The sequence below is a fragment of the Myotis lucifugus genome, unplaced genomic scaffold, assembly GCF_000147115.1.
Source record: "Myotis lucifugus unplaced genomic scaffold, Myoluc2.0 scaffold_99, whole genome shotgun sequence".
Taxonomy (NCBI): Eukaryota; Metazoa; Chordata; class Mammalia; order Chiroptera; family Vespertilionidae; genus Myotis; species Myotis lucifugus.
The window spans coordinates 1,314,836-1,336,009 of record NW_005871147.1 but is presented as its reverse complement, the minus strand read 5'-3'; the positions used below and the strand labels follow the sequence as shown (position 1 = coordinate 1,336,009).

The 21,174-nt window shown below is 39.4% G+C and overlaps 1 protein-coding gene across 8 annotated transcripts in view; it reads right to left on the bottom strand.

Moving 5' to 3' along the window:
• KANSL1 (KAT8 regulatory NSL complex subunit 1) overlaps positions 1-21,174 on the bottom strand; it is a 155,298-nt gene that overhangs the window by 33,471 nt on the left and 100,653 nt on the right. For 4 of the 8 annotated variants that reach the window (XM_023756785.1, XM_023756784.1, XM_023756786.1 and 1 more), the window contains exons 3-7: positions 15,661-15,802; positions 9,445-9,543; positions 4,233-4,292; positions 3,419-3,531; positions 2,748-2,943 (exon numbers count right to left, since the gene is read on the bottom strand). In XM_023756785.1, the coding sequence (XP_023612553.1) occupies positions 2,748-2,943; positions 3,419-3,531; positions 4,233-4,292; positions 9,445-9,543; positions 15,661-15,802 (610 nt within the window). The remainder of the gene's footprint in view (positions 1-2,747; positions 2,944-3,418; positions 3,532-4,232; positions 4,293-9,444; positions 9,544-15,660; positions 15,803-21,174) is intronic. The other 4 variants (XM_014458711.2, XM_006092188.2, XM_006092189.2 and 1 more) reach the window with 2 other exon arrangements.

Here is a 21,174-nt window from a genome sequence, read left to right as displayed (position 1 = left end):
GACCCTTAAAAAGAAAAAAATCAGGTGGCAAAATAGACAAGTAAAAAAGATCACCCCTTATATTACATTTAAATCATGTTATAGGGAAATAACCAAAACCAAATCCCTAAAGATGAAAGAAGGCAAGAGGCTTGCTCAAAAGCAAATATAACTGAAACTGGAAATTACCCAGATAGAGAGAATGGCCTTTATTTCCAACTATAGCCAGTATTTCTCGCTGTAACCAGCAAATGGTTTATTTTCCAAACTCAATTTATTTCTTTGATTTATTTTCCATGCAGCTTATTTTTACATATGCCGGGATGATTGTTTTATTTATTTTACTTACTTATTAATCCTCACCCAAGGATATGTTTATTGATTTGAGAGAGGGAGGAAGAGAGGAAGAGAGGGGTAAGGGAGGGAAAGAGGGAGAGAGAAACATCAATGTGAGAAACATTAATCAGTTGCAGCAGATTCAGATGAACCTGCAATCTACTTATGTGCACTGACCGGGAATCAAATCCACAAGCTTTTGGTGTATGGGATGAACAGGACGATGCTTCAATCAACTGAGCCACCTGGCCAGGACAGGATGAATGTTTTAGAAATTGGTATTGGAATCAAAGGGTCTTTAGTATGCTCTGTGCGTCTCTTCCTTGCCTCAACTGTTTTTTAAAAATGTATGTGTACCTTCAAATATTAATGAGAAACCTGCAAAATATCTTAGTCTTTTCTTTTCTGGTATTTTGGTAGTTCAGGCAGTCTGAAGAATAAACGAGAGAAATTGTACAGCCTGACAGTTAATTTTCACTTATAATACTTTTCTTAAAAAAAAAAAATCATGGTAACATCATATAGTTTAAATGCATACTATAACAAAATAAGCTAAGTACTGAAAAGCCGCTGTCCAAATATTAATGGTTCCAACAATTCTCTTCTCTACCGTCTTCTTTGTCATAAGTTTTTCTCATCAGCAAAAGTATTGTAACAGCTATATCTTAAGAAAGATTCCCCTTGAAACAGGCTATTTCTCTGCCTACCTTTACAGAAAACATTCTTTGATAGTATATCTACAAGTTTCCTCAATTCCTTCCCTCCCATTCTCTCCTGTATCTGCTCTGATCAGAATTCACTCTTCTCCCTCTAACAAAACTGCTCATAAAGTTCTCCAACAACCCTGACCCCCATCATATACAATGGTCAACTCTCAATTTTGTCTAACTTGACCTATCTGCAGCACCTAAGACATGATCATTCCTTCCTCTCTGAAACACTTTCTTCACTTGCCTTCCACATACCACACTTAGTTTTCCTTCTACTTCACTAGTCACTCCACTCCTTCCTCCTACTCTCTTCCTTATCTTTCTTATCTACAAGCCTTGGAATGCTCAAGGCTTAATTCCATCTGAACAACCAGATGTTCCTCATTCCTTTCCTCTGCTGCATTTTTTTCCTCCCCAGCACTTAACATTATAGGACATAACGTAAACTCCATTTATTATTTTTTTCATGAGATTAAGGATTTTTGTCTGTTTTTGTTTAGTGTAGTCCCAGTACACAGAACAGATATAACTCATTGTAGGAGCTCAATACATATTTTTGGATGAGTGAATGAACAAACAAAAACAAGTAATAACAGCAACAGTCACTTTGTACTAGTAACTTATGAGCCAGACACCCCAATAAGCAAGTTACATGCATTTCATTTAACACTCAAATAATCCTATGAGATCTCAGAGGCTGGAGGTAGAGTGGGGGTGTTGGAGGAGGTATTAACTTGCTCCAAATCACAAAACTAGTGGCAGTGCCATGATTTTAACCCAAGTTTATCCTCTTCAAAGTTAATACTCTTAACCATTACATGATATTAATTTTACTGGAGTATTATTTCATTAGTTTTGGGATAAAGCCAACTCTGCTATTTGAAAAGTCAGCAATCAAACTTCCTATAGTTGTGAATCAATCTCCATTTTCTCTGTCAAGGCAAACATTCATTTAGCAACCAATTTAGAAATTTTAATGGAAATTCGTATTTAAAAGAAAAGCATTCTATGTTACCATTTTTAGTGATAACAGTACAAATGAGAAGAGACACCAATGTTTTTCAAAATGTTGATGGCAGCATTTCAACTTCCTCTATCCCATTTCGATTAAAAACCTTAAGCCGATAGTTTCCAAACCTGGCTGCAAAGTCACCTAGGAGTTTTTTGTTTTTTAAAAACAAGATTTCCAGGTCTAACTCAAAAGCAAGTGAATCAGAATCTCTGGGAAACAAGGGTTAAGGAGCCTAGTATTTTTTAAAACTCACCAGGAAACCTTGGTGGTTGGCCAAGTTTGGAAAATATTAGTTAAATGAAGCAAAATTGTCAAAAGACTAAAACTTCTGAGCATCTGGCTTATCTATACTAATAAAAGGGTAATATGCTAATTCTGGACAAAGCCTTAGCGTCTGTGAGGCCTGGGGTTCACGGCAGCCGTGGGCTCAGGCCTCTCAGCTGCTGCGACCGGCAGTGGCAGCAGCAGCGGGGTGATAGGGGCAGCGCCTTCCCCTGATCAGCCCGGTCGCCTCCCACAGAGAGAGGCCAGACTGCTCCCATGGGGAGTGGGACTAAGCTGTCAGTAGGACATCCCCTGAGGGCTCCCGGACTGTGACGGGGGCAGGCCAGGCTGAGAGACCCGCCCCCCCCCCCCCCACCCCAGTGCACGAATTTTTGTGCACCAGGCCTCTAGTGGTTTAATAATGATCAAACCTCACTGGTACTAACCTTCTTGGAAAGAGGAACGATGCTGTTGGGTCGAACAAGCCTCCGTTTCTTACAGCTCAGCAAAGGACGTGTTCGGGCTGCCACACAGGTGCCATCAGTTGATGAAGAAACTAGATTCAGTCGTTGTTTTTTATGTAATTGTTCCTCAGCATCAGAGTTGTCACCTGGAATGTGGTCTGCCAAGACCGGCTGCAGCCTACACAAGAGGAAGGAATAATACTCACTTTTCAGAAGACTCACAGAAACAAAGCCTCTAATATTGGTTCAACCTCCTCTACTTGTAAATAGCCACAGACACACATAAGTATTCTGAAGCAGGAGTTCATCTCCTGATGCTGATGACTGGTAACCTTTAGGAATTTAATTTGTTCTAGAATAGAGGATTTTATGTAAACACTTCTGAGGAATTCTACCAACACTATGACCAATCACAGTGTTTCACAATAATTGTAGGACCTTTCACTTTTCTACATGATGAGTCAATTTTAGGCGTCAGTAAGTAAAAGGGAAATACATTAGCATGCTAATTATACTTGCTACAGCAGAAGATGTGCACAATATTATTATGTGATGAGGTTTCTGTCTTTAAACCAGGGTTAGCCCTGGCTAGGAATAACTTAAGAGCTCTTTTACAAGCATATTGAGTGTAAGAAGTGGAAGAGATAACTTACGTGTTAATAACTCCATTGACAGGTCTCAATGCTCCATATGATTTGGTAGATAATGACTCTGAAGAATGACCAGAGGCACCATGGTTTTCCAGTGGCTGAGAAACAGACTCAGTCTGAAATAAGAAAAGAAAACAAAAATATATTATCAACAACATTTAACCAACAGCACCCAGTCTGAAATACAGCACCATTTCATTTAAATAAAATATGTAAAATTTCTGATGAACAACTTGAAAAATGAAATTTGTATGACTAAAGAAAAAAAAGAAAATTAATTAGCTTTTGCTTTGGGAGAAGTGGGTGTGTGGAATCATAATATTTAGCAGACTAATAGTAGTAAGTGCTTACTGAGAGGGAAATGACCTAAACCAGTGGTTGCCCACCTTTCGGACCTCACGGACCACGGGTTGGCAACCACTGACCTAAACAATTCAACGAAACAAAAGGTTAGCAAAAACAATTACATAAGAAGTAACAAGAATCTTCAACTAAAGGTCAAGAAGAATATGTAAGTTCAGTACTGAATCAAATAAGAGGAAATTTAAATGACTTATTTCTACTTAACTTCAGTGTCTGCTGAAAGCCTGTTTCCAGAAAACCATAATTTGTTCAAAATTACATATATATTTGTGTTAAAAATAAAAAACCAATAAAATCTCAATGAATAACTAATTACCCAATGTTATCAGGTAGTAACTTCGGACTATACAAATCTAATATATGCTTAGAAACAGTAAAAAAAATTTTAAAAAGGAAGGTGGAAAGAATCTGGAAAGTTTTAATTTAAATATTTTGAAGCAAATTATATATTTACTAGGCTCAGAAGGGATAGGGTTAGCCATGAGATGTCAATCATATGGAGTCTCTGAAGTATCTATAATAATAAAAGCATAATATGCAAATTGACCAAACGGCCGAATAGCGGAACGACCATCCAGACGACCATGCTGTGACACCCACTGGCGCCAGGCCAGCCAAGGCAGGTGCGATGTGATTGGTCAGGGGTCCAGCCATCACCCCATGATTGCCCTGCAAAGGGAGGCCCAGGGAACCAGCTGGCGGGGTGATCGATCAATTGGGGGGGGGGGGGTCCATGATCGCCCCAAAGAGGGAGGCCCAGGCCACCAACCGGCGGGCTACAGCGGGTGGGTGGGGCCTCCCTCTTCAGGGGTGATCCATCACAGAGCCCTGCAATCAATTGCCCCAAAGAGAGAGGCCCAGGCTACCCTGTGGCGGCGCTGTAGCGGGTAGGCAGGGCCTACCTCTTTGGATTGATCCATCACGGGACTCCCAGACTGAGGGCACAGGCCAGGCTGAGGGACCTCTCCTCCCAGTGCACGCATTTTGTGCACCAGGCCTCTAGTAGGCAATAAAGCCACAGATGCAGTTATCCCTCAGCTCTGTGAGCTCTGTGAGTTGTTGGAATACCACAGTATGGCTGTGCTCCTTGTCACCTTACATTTAGAATGACTTAGCGCGTGTTCTTAAGTTCTCCTTCCTGCATACCAAAGTCAATATTTTTTATTTTTTTTATTTCAGAGAGGAAGGGAGAGAGAGAGAGAAACATCAATGATGCGAGAGAATCATTAATCAGCTGCCTCCCGCACAGGGGATGGAGCCCACAACGTAGGCATGTGCCCTGACTGGGAATTGAACTGTGACCTCCTGGTTCATAGGTTGATGCTCAATCCCTGAGGCACACTGCCTGGGCACAAAGCCAATATTTTGAGCTGAAATTCTATTAAATATTGCTCAATTTCGTTTTTATCTTTTCAACGACAGGAGAAAAACACCCAAGGATCTGCCGTCTTGAGAACAGTCATAGACAAGTATCAAGAAAGGGAAGATAACTTAAAAGTTTTAATACAAATTATCAAAAAAGTTAGATCAAAGTAGTATATAAACAGGTAAGACATACCAGTATACTACAATGAGTGAACACTGGGAAACTGTCCGTCTTCTTCTTCAGCTACCCTGTACATCTACTAAGGCAGTGGTCGGCAAACTGCGGCTCGCAAGCCACATGTGGCTCTTTGGCCCCTTGAGTGTGGCTCTTCCACAAAATACCATGTGCACACGCGCACGTACAGTGCAATTGAAACTTCGTGGCTCATGCGCAGAAGTCGTTATTTTGTGGAAGAGCCACACTCAAGGTGCCAAAGAGCTGCATGTGGCTCGCGAGCCGCAGTTTGCTGAGCTGCAGTTTGCCGACCACTGTACCAAGGTATCACAAATATCTTGAACAATTACATTAGTTAATGATGCCAAAATTATGGTAAATTGGCACACATCTTCATTGCCTTAAATGTTATACTGATTTTCTTTTGAAAAGTAATGTGACATTAAGTAGTTATAAAGATGTTCAAATCTTTTGATAAAGTATTTTACTCAACACTAAAAATCTATCTTAAATAATTCAACCAACACTTTCCTGTTGGGCACACCAAACAAGTCAGTCCAAGACTAATGACGTGGCAATCAGCTGCTAAAATATTCGCTGCTAGTATTAGTGAAGAGAAATGGTGGGCCTGCACATAAGGCGCGTAAGGGAAATGAATGCAACACGATTATAGTAATCAGTCATTAGCGAATGTTGTAGTGCGTTATTAATAATTAATAATTATGTATATCAGAATATTATAAAAATTAAGTTACGATTTTTTATTAAAACGTTTCTTACATACCATTATATTGGCTGGGCCGCAAAAATATTCACTGTGGGCCGCATGTGGCCTGTGGGCCAGGAGTTTGGCATGCTTGCTATACAGGATGAAGCTCCAACGAACTGAGCCACCTACCCAGCCAGGGCTGCATCCACTGTTTTTTTTTCACAGGTTGGGCTCCTTTAAAATAACTTAATTTGAGCCTTGGCAGATATGGCTCATTTGGCTGGAGCATCGGCCTGTGCACAGAAAGGTGCTGGGTTCGGTCCCCGTTCAGAGCACATACAGAAGGCAAGTGATCAATGTTTCTCTCTCTCTCCCTCTTTCCCTCCCTCTCTAAGGCAAAAAAAAAAAAAAAAAAAAAAAAAATCCACATGTGAGGATTTAAAATTTTTCTAGATAAAATAACTTAGTTTCAGCAATATCTGTACTGTGCTCATAACCAAAGCAGATAGGTGTGTGTGTTCTCTTTTTGAAAAAGTCATTCAATTTGGAAATGAGGCAAAAAGATGATTGTGTCCTTTCAGTGTAACACTGGAACATTATCTAACAAGCCCACCTAAAGGTCATTATGACTCTCCATCAATTATTTAACTTTGTTTTACTTACTCTTATAATTGATGAGTGACCAGATGCCTTAAGTTGGATATTTATATTTAGAATATTAACAAGCTAAAATGAATGGTTTATTTTTTAATCCTCACCTGAGGATATTTTTTCCATTAATTTTTAGGGAGAGTGGGAGAGAGAGGGAAATATCAATGTGAGAGAAACACATCAATTGATTGCCTCCTGCACAAGCCCCGACCAGGCCCTAAGCCTGGGGAGGAGCCTGCAACCAAGGTATGTGCCCTTGACCTGAATCGAACCCAGGACCCTTTGGTCTGCAGGCTGACACTCTATTCACTGAGACAAAAAGGCTAGGGCTGATTTGTATTTAGTTGAAAACATAACTCCAAAGGTTATGGCTCTATTAGTCTGCAGGATATTAATAAAGTTTGTATGCTATTGAGTAATCTTATTTTACAGCACTCTCCCTTTCAATGACTACATATACAAATCAGTACCTAGTATCAAGATACTGTTACCAGCCAACATTCCCACCTTAGTCAGTTACTATGTATTTCTTTGAGAATTCTGTCTAACTTCTTGAAACTATATTTTGACAGTTTAAAAAAAACAACCCTGGGGTATTTTTTTGTTGTTAATCCCAGCGAGTTTCAGAAATGAAAACACAAAAATCAACCCAACGAAACAAAAAATACCTCTGACAATATTTTTAAACCACAAGTCTTCAAACTGGGGAGGAAGAAAGGGTAATATAAATATATAGTTCTATTTTAGTGAGGGGGGGTGGGGGGGGGACTAGGGAAGTTAAATATGAGTATGAAAATTTACAACTGCCCCTGCCAAATGTGACCTAACATTTTTTACAATAAAACTGAGACGTCAAGGTACAAATCACTTTTCAAAAAAAAAAAAAAAAGCTGGGTAACAAAAAGGCAAAATTAAAGTGCCCTCCTACAATGAAAAACTGTGTAGCAACTGACATATTAGGCATGCTTGGCAAATATTTGGCATTTAAAAAAAGGAAGTGCCTGGCCGGCATGGCTCAGTAGTTGAGAGTCAACCTATGAACCAGGAGGTTGAGGTTCGATTCCCAGTCAGGGCACATGCACGGGTTACAGGCTTGATCCCCAGTGTGGGGCATGCAGGAGGCAGCCGATCAATGATTCTCTCTCATCACTGATGTTTCTCTCTCTCTCCCCCTCTCCCTTCCTCTCTGAAATCAATAAAAGTACATTTAAAAAATAAAAAATAAATAAAAATCAATGAATACATATCTTCGGGTGAGGATTAAAAAACATTTCTTGGGGCACAACAATTGAAAATCGCTGCAATAAAATGGAAATGTAATGCCTTCTGTTGGCATCTGTTTTCTTCAGAAAGGCACTTTCTAAAGATTGACCTCTCCTTGAAGACAGAGTGACAGTGTATATTTGTTTTCATACTTATTATCAACTTTAATGAATCAAAAAGCAATCTATTGTACAATGTAGAAACTACTGTGGTCAACAACAGGTATTAAGAAGATAGTCTTGATCTTCAAGAATCTTACAATCTAATATGGGTCATACACATGCAAGTGAATGGTGAGGTAGGAAAAGGGACAAGTCCATAAATGGGGCACACATGTGCACATATGTGAATGTGTATAAATGTAACAATGAGAATGAGTAACACAATGACACTGTCATATCCTATCCTCACAAGTGCTGAGTACAAGAGAGTACCAGAAAAATTTTGGAATCCTTAAATACTATACGCAAATATATAAATGTCTATGCAAAACTGACTCCGAATCACATATACTTCAAATCTCATGTTTCCAATAAATAACATATCACCAGCTGACCTTCCAAGTCACTAATATGTTCTCTCTCACCTGTAACAAGTTTTATCCTGGTTAGAACAATCACTAGAATAGGTTCACAAATGATTTAAAAAACTACTTTCCAGTTAAGAACCATCAACCAATCTCTAAATGTCTTGCATTTACCCCTAGCATCAGTGGCTGGCTTTAGTTAAGCACTCTCATTAGGAAAGTTAGTTTCCACCATATCATATGAGTTCCTGCTAACAATGATAATGATAAAGGATAACAAGCTTTGTTGATCTGCAGATGCAAGAAGACAAGCTAGTTTAACCCACAATTTAAAGAGCTAGCCCTGCTTACTAGCCTCCCAAATAATTGTCATGGGACTTTGGAATTTCTAACAAATTACTTAAGTCAAGAAATGCAAATATAAATATTCATAAAAACCAGTGACATTCTGAGGGAAGTAAAAAAGTGAAAGAAAAAGTGTTCTTGGAAATCAAAACGAAAAGACATTAACGTTGGCATTGAGAGAAACTGGACCCAGAAGATTACAGAAAATGACAGTGTTATCCTCGTTACAAAATTAAAAGGGGTAACCCATAGAGAGCATGCAGCATGTGAATTAAACCTCTAGTCCAACCTTTGATTTTATAGTGGCCCAGAAAGGTTGCCTTTCTTGTCAAAGGTGTCAAAGCTATGTTTTTTCCTGATTCCAAGTAACACTCCCTAATGCCACAATGCTCTGGCTGTGTTGTCTTGAGAGTTAGGAGCTAATTTTGAACTCTTAAGGTCAGCTACACAGCAGCAGGAGGAGCTATGTACTGCCATATTCAGGAATTCACATCTTTAAATGCTGAAAGGATAAAAGGGGATACACTACCCTTCTTCCAGCCAATGCAAGGATCCTTCTAATAGAATAAATTGTATGCTCATGCTACACCCCGAATTCGCATTCATTTCCCCCTTTCTGTATTTATACTTACCAATTTATCATTCCCATGATCTGTCTTCACCTCAGAACTAAGAACTAAGTCTGCTGTTGCATTCTCTGGAGGAGGCGCCTCTCCAAGAACTACCAACCCCTACAAGACACAGAGAAAATCAGCACAAGTGAGTGGTATTAAAAGTTACAAATTTAATTTAAAAGTTAATATCAAAAGGGTTAGGGGAAGGGGACCGGTTTACCAGAGGCCTTTTCCCTCATGCTATCTTTCCCAAGAGTTATTTCCACAAAAAGTCTAACAATAGCCGTAAGGTCTGAGACTCAGACCCAAGCTTCCACTTTCTTCCATTTGAATGTTTTGGCCTATATGGCTTATTACCATTTAGCATCTTTTAGATATGGAATCTTTATCACAGTATATGGTATTTTACATGATATTACCAACCAAACTATACTGTGTTAACAGCAGCAATGCAGCCTTTTTAGTTTAGTTGGTCACAAATGTGGCTTAAGTATTACCAAACTAGAAGTGCTACAGTTATAAAAGACTAGAGGCCCGGTGCATGAGTTCGTGCACCAGTGGGGTCCCTTGACCTGGTCTGTGGGATGGGGCCGAAACCAGCTCTCTGACATCCACCGAGGGGTCCCGGATTGCAAGAGGGCACAGGCCAGGCCAAGGGACTCCACCAGTGCACGATTGGGGCCAGGGAGGGACGTGGAAGGTTTGCCAGCCAGGGAGGGACCATGGGAAAGCTCCAGGGCGTGTCTGGCCTGTCTTGCTCAGTCTCAATCAACCAGATCCCAGCAGCAAGCTAATCTACCAGTCAGAGCATCTGTCCCCTGGTGGTCAGTGCATGTCATAGTGACTGGTCGACCAGTCGACTGTCTGCCCCCTGGTGGTCAGTGCACGTCATAGCGAGCAGAGCATCCTTAACATATCATTAGCATATTACGCTTTGATTGGTTGAACGGCTGACCAGATACTTATTTAGCATATTAGGCTTTTACTATATAGGATGAGCTAAAATAAATGAAGAGCAACCAAAACTACTGAATGAAAAAAAGGTGGAATAGTTCCTATAAAGAAACCACGAACTATTTAAAAAAGAAAAAACGAAGGTATTCCAAAGGCACCTGTTTCTCATAAGCATAAATATTACTCTAGATTAGTTTTCTGCTTGACAATTCAAATTCAGAAAATACATTCATTCCAAGAAATTAAAAAAATGTGAAAAGACCCAATTTACACGCCTCCAAAATCCTCTCCATAATCAGCATGGGCCAGCTTGGTTAAAGCAAAAGTTTACTATAAAAAATAAACAAACAAAAACAAAAAACCACACACATGAATCCTCCCATGAATTCAAGTAAAGGTGACCAAAATCAGGTTATAATGTTGTGGAAAAGAAAGACTGATGAAAGTGACTAGCGCTTTGTGGCTTTGGTTCTCTTTCTCTGGTCTAGAAAACGAAAAAAATCTAACTTGATAAGAAGACCTTAACAGAAATTTTGTATTAAATTACCTGGGGAAACTTATCAAATGATACCTACCCAAGTCCGACATCAAATCTATTCAGAATCTCTAGGGGGAGGGGCTGAATTTTTAAATAACTTCCCTGGTAAATCCTAACATAAACTCTAAACTGAAAACAAACAAACAAACAAAAAAAAACTTGATCTTGATCAGTTTTGATGCAGCATCAGAATCCTCCAGATAACATCCTAAAATACAGATTTCAGGGCCTAGCGATTTTGACTGCATCAACTTGGCCTCCCTAGGCCATCATAATTGGCAGGCTCTTGTGAGCCAATGAACCAATGATCCATCCCTGAGGTCCTTTCTAACTCAAAAATCTCCATGGAATGAAAGGAGGAGGGGAGACTTTAAGAAGGACAATGAAAATTTTTACCTCCGTTTAACATCTTTTTTTCCCCAGAAAGCAAGAGAAACAGAATTTACCTAATCTGGATTAAGACCATACCTAGCCTGCATAGAAAATGATGTGCAGACTCCTCAGAAAAGAGGGAAAGGTCATTAACTAAGCAAGAAACATTTGGCCTGGCCTTCAAAATCAGGTTTCTCTGGCTAAAAAAAAACTGCTGCTGCCAAATAGTTTCTTGCCTGAATCACAAGCATAAAAGTAGACTTCATAAACTTTATCATTTAAAAGTAAAAACTATTTGTAAAAAGCAGCTATCTTGCACACAATTCCCTTCTCAAAATACTGCATTCAGCATCTTCCCTGCTTAAGAGCCTAAACCACCTCCCCATCCTATATAAAACTAGCCCCATTCTCCCTACCTTATTTACCTATTTCTAGTTTCTTTCTCCAAATATAGTTACAGTTATATCAGTCTCATTATCCCCTTTAAAAATGTTTGGATGTATATGAACTTGTTGCTGTTGAGAGGTGGAGGCTATTATAAAGTAGTATGTAATCAAATGCAATTAGAGGTTACAATACTACCTGTTTTTATGTCTTTATTCCTATTGATTCTGCCCCTTATATTTATCTAAAACGTCATTTGTCCTTTCAAAGAGCTTGTCAAGTCCATGTCCCATCTCCTTCCAAGAAAATGTCCCTGGTTAACCGAGCCCCTACTTGCTTTATCCACATTGTCAAACTTCCTAAAGCACCAAAATTGTATCTTACATCCTGTGTATTTAAATCTCATTTCCAGATAAAAACTTTCGGCCAAATTATTTCATTTCTTTTTGCTTCAATTTGCTGTTTAAATGTTAACTAATGGTAAGATCCTTGAAGAATAAAAAACACAACACAAATATATTTGAGCCCCCCAACATTTCCTAGCAGAATCATACACCAAGAAAGCAAATACATAAAAAAAATTTGAGTTTTTATGTTAAAAATTATTTTCCTCAAACAAGAAAACATTAAATATAGCCAAGAGCCTAAATAAATTCTACTATTAGATACAGTATAAAGCTACTCCATCAATTTTTCTTTTTAGGTAAGGTAAATCAGGATATAACAGGCTATGTTTCCAAAGGGAAAAATTTTCCCTTAAACTACTGAGTAATTTCTAAAAAAATACCTCTCTGACAGACTGCAAAGACACCCTCCTAAGAAAGCTTTAGAAGATTTGGTAGGGACCACTTATTCGACATCATTTTATAGAACAGAGATGATACAGGTCAAAGGTCATGTGCCAATAGGCCAATCCAGGCCAAACTAGGGCTAAAGGCAAAGAATTACAGTGACAATACTACAGAAGAAGTTTAGAGAAGATAACGGAGAGCAGGAAAGAGATAGAGCCTAAGTAGAGAGGCTAATGGAAGTAGGGCTTTACAGAAGAGGTCAATATGATTACTTAAAATTCCTTAAAATATCTTTATATATAAAAGGCTAACATGCAAAGTGTCCCCTCGGGAGTTCAACCGCTAGTTCTCTCACTCGCTATGACGTGCACTACCACCAGGGGGCGACGCAGAACGAAGGAAGCAGGAACCAAAAATGAAGTAATGACTATCTTCTCACATAGCTTAATTGAGACTGTAAACTGAGTCAAAAAATTTCTCTCAAGCATGCATCAGGAACATAAAAGTATTCATACTGTGACATAGGTGAGAATGTTTATTGTGCGTGCTTTATAATACAGGCATACCTGGTTTTATTGCAGTTCACAAATAATGAAGTTTTTACAAAGTGAAAGCAAGAAGACTCTCCACTTTACTGAGGTAGTTTAGAACGAGCCTGTGGTATTTCTGAGGTATGCCTGTATAATTTTAATAAAGTACATAACTGAAATAATCAACCAAGAAGGGTAATAAAATATAGTCAGTAAAAATATATTCAAAAAAATGACAGAAAAATGTCCAGGGTTCCCATGTAAATGACTATATTTAAAGAAATTACTTACATGCATAGAAAACTAATAGTGAAATAAGACATGCCCAAATGTTGAGCTTGGGTTTTGTTTTTTGGGTGTCTTTTTTTAAAGACTTTTTTAAAAAGAGAAGTTTTAGGTTACAGCAAAACTGAGAGAAAGGGATATTTTGTCTTGAAGTGTGTTCACTGGTTTCTGTTCTGAAAGAGCTGCATTTAATACCAGTCTCTGCACATGACACACATCATGATCTCAGCTTTTCAAACTGCTAATCATTGGACTTGGTTTTGAAAAATAATGCAATATATTTTTTGTCATTCGTGAGCTAATGGCCATTTATGAAAAATACTGGGAGTCAGAGGAAATCACCATGACACTAAGAAGAATCATGGGGGTGTTTCATGAACAAGAATCAAACTGATACCTTAGTAATGAAAAACCAACAGACACCAACTCAGTAGGATCTTATGTTAAACCTGGGAGCCTTTGGGCCTTTTTATAATCTTCGGAGCATTTCTAAATAGAAATAAATTCTTACTTTAAAAACTTAAAAAAGAGAAAGGTGCCCCCCCTTTCCTCTTTTATACTTCCCTGTATTTTGCAACTTTCCTAAGAAATGATAACACAGTTTTTCATCAATTCTAAGGCATACTTTTCCAATCTTAACATCTTTTAAATCAGAATGTACCTTAACAATTGATGGGATGTCTTAGTTTAATTGAAATCATTTTTTAGTGGCACATAAAATAATGGTGCATCTTACAATTAGTAGCATATTCAAGTCTATGAAATATAGTAATTTTATAATGGGGAACAACTAGCAAAACATATGCACACATATTTATGAATGTATATATAAAAAAGGCAACAAATATGATTACCATTGTACTACTCTCAGTTGTTACTCAGAGACTCTTGTTCTCAAATATGGAAGTTCCCACTTAACTACTGGCTATAATAACCTACAGACACTGAAGAAAAGTCCCTGACAGAGCAAAACTTTTTTCCCCACTCAGGATAGGCATATCCAGTCATTCCTATCACCATTCCAGCTCACGTTCTACAATCTCACTGAATTTCCCTTGTGAAGAAGAGCAAAAGAAAGCAAAATATTCGCCACCCTTGGAGAATATTTTTAGTTTTAACTCTTCATTTTCTCTAATTTTTAAAGTAGTCAGGATTTAATTTGTTCCTTATTCTAAAGGAACAAATAATGTTTTTTTGTTTTTTTTTAAGTTAAGTCTTCTGGACTTTGCCCTCAATTATAACATGTTTTACTGAACTTTTGGAGAATTACAAATAGACTATTTGGGAAGAAGCTGGAAGAAGTGGAATTTTTTAAATAAAAACTTAAAGGGGTTGGGGGGCTATAAAACTTTTACTTCAATCTCTCATCATTTTGTTCATCTTGTCAATTGGTCATCCTTTAACTTTTGGTCTACATTAATTTAATGCACAGAGTTCACAGCACAGCAATTTTCTGAGGGTTTTGACCAGCACTAAGATAGGACAAAAACATGTCGTGACACTTAATTTTAGGAGCAGTAGGTTCTCCATCTAGACCAGCGGTGGCCAACCTTTCAGACCTCGTGGACCACCGGTTGGCCACCGCTGATCTAGACCCACGTGTGCAGTCATGACGCTCAAGTGCATCAAGTGAATACAAAAAATACCTTGCAAGAATTTCATTTTCACAAAAGTAGGATTTTTATTTACCACTGTGACTTCACTAAGGAGAACAGTGCTTAGTATACAATAGGCACTCAACTATTTGTTAAATGGATTTATTTTCCATATACACTTAACCCTCAATCAAAGCCAAACCGAGCAGAGAATTCTTCTAAGTTGAATTTTAAGAAGAAAAACTACACACAGTGTCACTGTCAAAGATAAAAGTGTGCACTAATAATCAGCTCTCTGCAGATAGGAGGACACAAGAAAATCAAATTCTTAACCATCAATGTCTAATTCTGTCTGAACAACTTTTCAGGAAAGACCCTATTTTGCCTCAAGAAAGCAAGGGAAACTTAGTTATTGGGAAAAGCAGAATGCATCTATGTAAAAAAAACAAGATGAAATTTCTTAGTCATGACCATTTTTCCATAAATATAACAAATGACAGTTAATAGTCAATGGCATACATTATCTAGGTTTTTATCTTATGTTTCCTGTTAGCTCAGGTATAAAAACTGATTCGTTTTAAACAGATGTTCAATTTATCATTGTATTCTAGCAGTGTTATCTGCACTCCACTAAGCAACATCAGGCTCTTAAACAAATTAAACCACTATATCAGATCATATTAAACCATTCTCTTTGACATAGCTAAGTCATCGAGGGACAGGAGAAAAGGTATAATGGTAGTTTTTAGCTGGGCTGAAAAAGACCAGACACTTTTATCCCTTACCTTATTAGCACGTATCTGTTTGTAAATATCTGTTTGCTGCCGAATTCGATATTCCAAGTCTGAAACATGAGCCTGAAGCCAGTTCCAGCGGCTGACAATAGCCGCTCGGTCTGCAGCCCATCTCCATTCCGACCTGCGCCTCCTATAAGGAAATAAACTGAGTGAAATCCAAGAGTAGCAGCAACGTTTTTTTAATAGTACACTATGACTATTTAAATATCACAACAATCACAAAACCAAATTATTTGCTTCTGTATAGCTACAGTAATGCCAAGAGAGAGAGATGAGATTGGAGGATAGGAAATCAATGTGGAGTTTCATTTGATTCATTTTGCTATTTGCAATAAGAATATCCTCTTGTATCATTTGTGTGTTTAAATATTTTTGGAATGAAAACTTTTAGAATGATAATGGCTGCAGGCTATCATGTTAAAGCAAAACTAGACTCTTACTATTCTTACCCAAAGTTCAACAATTTTTACTAAATAAATCCTCCTCAAATTTGTTGTACGCCTTTGGTCTATTCCAAAGCCCTGAAATAATTGTTTTGCAGTAAGCATTTTATACAGTTTTATAGTTGTTTTGGGGGAAGAGGATTTGCCAATCTTTTCACCCACCATTGCTAGAACTCAATCATTTCATTTTTACTTGAGTTGATTTTTTTTTTTGAGCCAATGTTTTTATTTTTATGGAGTCTGTATTATCTTCCCAGGGTTACCATAACAAGGTATCCCAAACTGGGTGGCTTAAAAGAACAGAAGTGTATTTTCTCATTGTTACAGAAGCTAGAAGACCGAAATTAAGGTGTCAGCAATGCCATGCTTCCTCCCAAGGATGTGTCCTGTGCCTTCTCTTAGCTTCTGGTGTTGTCAATCATTGGTGTTCTTAGCTTGTGGATGCATCACTCTAGTCTCTACCTCTGTGATCACATGGGGTTCTCCCTGTCTGTCTTCATGTCTTCTGTGTGTGTGTGTGTGTGTTTATAGCAGCAACATTTATACTAAACAAGAGGCCCAGTGCACAAAATTCGTGCACGGGTAGGGTCCCTAATGGCTGCTGGCCGGGGCCTCCCTTCCCCTGGCTGCCTGCTGCCCCTGCCGGGCAGGGTGGAGCCGGCCAGGGTAAGGGGCCGTGGGCGGTTGGCTGGCCAACCCAGCCCCTTGGTCGAACTCCCGGTCGAAGGGACATTTTACATATTAGGCTTTTATTATATAGGATGGGGGTGGAAGGTTTTTAACATCTCAAGGCCCTTACGTAGACCAACTCTATTGCTAAGAAAAATCAAAGATTTTGTTTGTCTGCCTCTCAGGACACACAATGATAAAACTATTCACATACAGATAGATATTCCCCAAATAACTAATTGAAACTGCTTTCTAGTATCCTGATCTTGTGACACATAATTTCTCTGAAATGGTTTTAATTCCCCAGGAAATAGAAATATTTTCTACTTTAACATAAGACATATAATCAAGAATTCAGCAATGTTGCCAAGAAAAAAATACTCATTAAAAAAACCTATTCACAACACCAACAAATGGTAATATTATACACAAAAGATCTTTACAGAGAAAATAATAAAACCTAAAAAAAACAACAACCCAGAAAGACCTACATAAATAGTGAGATTTTTTTCAAAAGATAGCAATTTCACATATATCTATAAATTCTAATAAATTCCAATTCCCTACAGGGTTTTTTAAAAATAAACTTTATTTATTGATTGATTTCCGACAGAGGAAGTGAGGGAGAAGGTGAGAGAAACATCAATTTATTGTTCTACTTATTTATGTATTCATTGGATGGTTCTTTTTGTTTTTAATCCTCACTCAAGAATATTTTTCCCCATTGATTTTTAGAGAGTGGAAAGAAGGGAGAGGGGGGGGGGGGGGGAGAGAAGGGAAGAGAGAGGAGACACATCGATTGGTTGCTTCCTGCATGCGTGCAGACCATGGCACAGAGCCAAGCCCACAATCGAGGTATCTGCCCTTGACTGGAATCAAACCCAAAACCTTTCAATCCACAGGTCGACGCTCTATACACTGAGCCAAACTGGCTAGGGCTGATTCTATTTTAAAAACTATTTATTGATTTTTTTCTTTTTGAGAAAGAGAGAACTATCAATGTGAAAGTGAAACATACATCAGCTTTGCTCCCAACTGGGGATCGAGTCCACAACCCAGGCATATACGGAGTGGGAATCACACTGGTAACCCCCCAGGTGCATTGGACAATACCCAATCAACTCCAGTGGTCGGCAAACTGCGGCTCGCGAGCCACATGCGGCTCTTTGGCCCCTTGAATGTGGCTCTTCCACAAAATACCCGCGCGGGCACCGCACGTACAGTGCGACTGAAACTTCCTCGCCCACCCCAGAAGTCAGTGTTCTGTGGAAGACCCACACTCAAGGGGCCAAAGAGCTCCATGTCCCCCCGACCCGCAGTTTCCCCCCACTGAACTAAACCACACCAGCCTAGAAGGATGATTCTTGTATGTGTCCTGACTGGGATTGAATCTGCAGTCTTGATGTATTGGGATGATGCTCTAACCAACTGAGCTACCTGGCCAGGGCCCCAAAAGGGATTTTAATGGAAGCTGACAAACAGAACCAAAAACTTACACAGAAAAAAGGAGCAAAAGTAGAGAAATTCTGAAAAAAAAAAAAAAAAAAGATGAAAAAAATCGTATTACACAATTACAGAAAACTAAGATAATTAAGGCAGTCTAGAAAGACAAAAGACCTATGTGACAGAATACAGAGCCCCAAAACTTAAAACTGAATATACAAAAAATGGCATTTATACCAGTGGGGAAATACTGAACTACTTAACAAATGGTACTGAACTGGCCAGTTCTTTACATGGAAAAAGTAAAATTAGATCCCTTCTTCATGATATACTTGCATAATTTTAGAGATTCTCAATCTGAAAAGCCAAACTTAAAACAAAAGAAGAGTATCTTTGGAACTTCAGGGGAATGATTTAAATAAAACAATAAAACAACACACATAGCTAAAGATTAAATATCAAAATATATAACTACAGTAAGGTTAAAAAAATGAACAAAGTGAAAATTCACATAAGAGAATTCCAAATGGCCAATACATACATAAAAATATGCCATGTCTTGTTAGATTTTGGTTAAAATATTAGCATTAGGTCAAATATTAAAAAGTAGTTTTAAACTCAGCTTGGAAAAACCAGGTGTCAGTGAAATGTAAAAATCAACAATTCATGATTTACTAATAACAATAAAAACTGGCACGACCACTTTTGAAGAGCAATTTGGAAATATTGTACTTGGGTAGGTGGAAAATGTGCATACCCATCCATCATGAAATTTTATTCAGAGAACATAACCTATATATCTGTAAGCACAAACGTTCATTGCAATAGAATCTGTTACAACTAAAAATCAGTTAATCTAATCTGCTAAAGTATGAAAATAGATAAACTATAATTTATTCCTTTCATAAAATTTTCTATAGTAATAATATTAACTAGAACTATCTGTATCAACTATCTGTATCAACATGACTATATCTCAGAACAATGTTCAATGGAAAAACTAAAAACAAAATAAACAAAAATAAATACTATAATAGATACACACCAGTAGAGGAATTCATGGAATACTGTTTATCAGTTTAATTATTATTACATGTATCAACATGACTAAATCTCAGCAATGTGAAATGAGAAAACTACAAAAACTAAAAAAGAATAAACATACAATAAAGATTGTAATCTACACTAATAAAAGAGAAACATGGTAATTGGCGTACGACCGCTACCCTTCCCATTGGCTAATCAGCATATCCTTATGCAAATTAACTGTCAGCCAAGATGGCGACCGGCAGCCAGGCAGCTGGAAGCGAACATGAGGCTTGCTTGCTCCAGTGACTGCAGACTCCAACGTTCCCCGCCTGACTTGCCGGCCTCTGAGTTGCAACTCTAAGCAACTATGTACTATGTTGCAAATAAGAAGCTAAACAAAACCCCAGAAACCAGCTTTCAGCCTGCCGGGATCTCAGAGCTGAAGTTATACATTGTTTCGATTATAGAACGGCAAACAAACCAGATATGAAGCCTCAGAGCTAGAGCCAGAGCTAAAGCTGGCCCAGAATAAAATAAAAAAAGAGAAAAAAAAGGAGCGGTTGGGAGCTTCAGTCAACAACCGCCAGCCTGAAAGCAGCCCTCAGCCCCTCACCCAGACTGGCCAGGCACCCCAGTGGGGACCCCCACCCTGAAGGGTGTGTGACCAGCTGCAAACAGCCATCATCCCTTCATCCAGGCTGGCCAGGCACCCCAGTGGGGACCCCCACCCTGATCCAGGACACCCTTCAGGGCAAACCAGCCAGCCCCCAGGCCTCTATCCTATATAGTAAAAGGGTAATATGCCTCCCAGCACCGGGATCAGCGTGACAGGGGGCAGCGCCCAAACCCCCTGATCGACCTGCAGCTGTGTGTGTGACAGGGTAGAGCCATAACCTCCCCATCGGCCCTGCCCTGAGTGTGACAGTGGCGGCGCCCCAACCCCCTGATCCGCCCTGCTCTGTGTGTGACAGGGGGTGGTGCCCTAACTCCCCTATCGGCCCTACTCTGTGCGTGACAGGGGGGAGCTCCCCAACCCCCTGATGGGCCCTGCTCTGTGTGTGACAGGGGGGAGTTCCTCAACCCCCTGATCGGCCCTGCTCTGTGCATGACAGGGGGGAGCTCCCCAATCCCCTGATGGGCCCTGCTCTGTGCGTGACAGGGGGTGGCACCCCAACCCCCCAATCGGCCCCACCCTGAGCGTGACTGAGGGTGGCATCGCAACCTCCCAATCCGCCCTGCTCTGTGCATGACAGGGGGAGGCGCCCCAACTCCCCAATCAGCCCTGCTCTGAGCCCGACCAGGGGCTGCACCTAGGGATTGGGCCTGCCCTCTGCCACCCAGGAGCAGGCCTAAGCCAGCAGGTCGTTATCTCCTGAGGGGTCCCAGACTGCAAGAGGGCACAGGCTGGGCTGAGGGACCCCCCCCCCCCCCAGTGCACAAATTTTTGTGCACCGGGCCTCTAGTAAATAATAAATGTATAAAAACATGCCCAGGCCGACCAGTGTGGCTCAGTGGTTGAGTGTTGACCTATGAACCAGGAGGTCATGGTTCCATTCCCAGTCAGGGCACATGCCTGGGTTGCAGGCTCAATCTTCAGTAGGAGACAGCTGATCAATGATTGTCTCTCATTATTGATGTTTCTATCTCTCTCCCTTTCCCTTCCTCTCTGAAATCAATAAAAATATATTTTTAAAAAATTCACAGAACTGATATACAACAAATTCATAAGTAGGGTCCCCTACCTCTGGGAATGGAGAAATTGGATTTTAGCTCTACCTCTTATGTAACGCTTGATTTCTCTTTAATATATGTGCTAAAACAAGCACACTGACTTCTCTTTAAATAACAAAAAGAAACATGGCAACATTTTAAAACTCCTTAAATATTAGAGGGGTAGCATGGCATCTAGTATAATCTG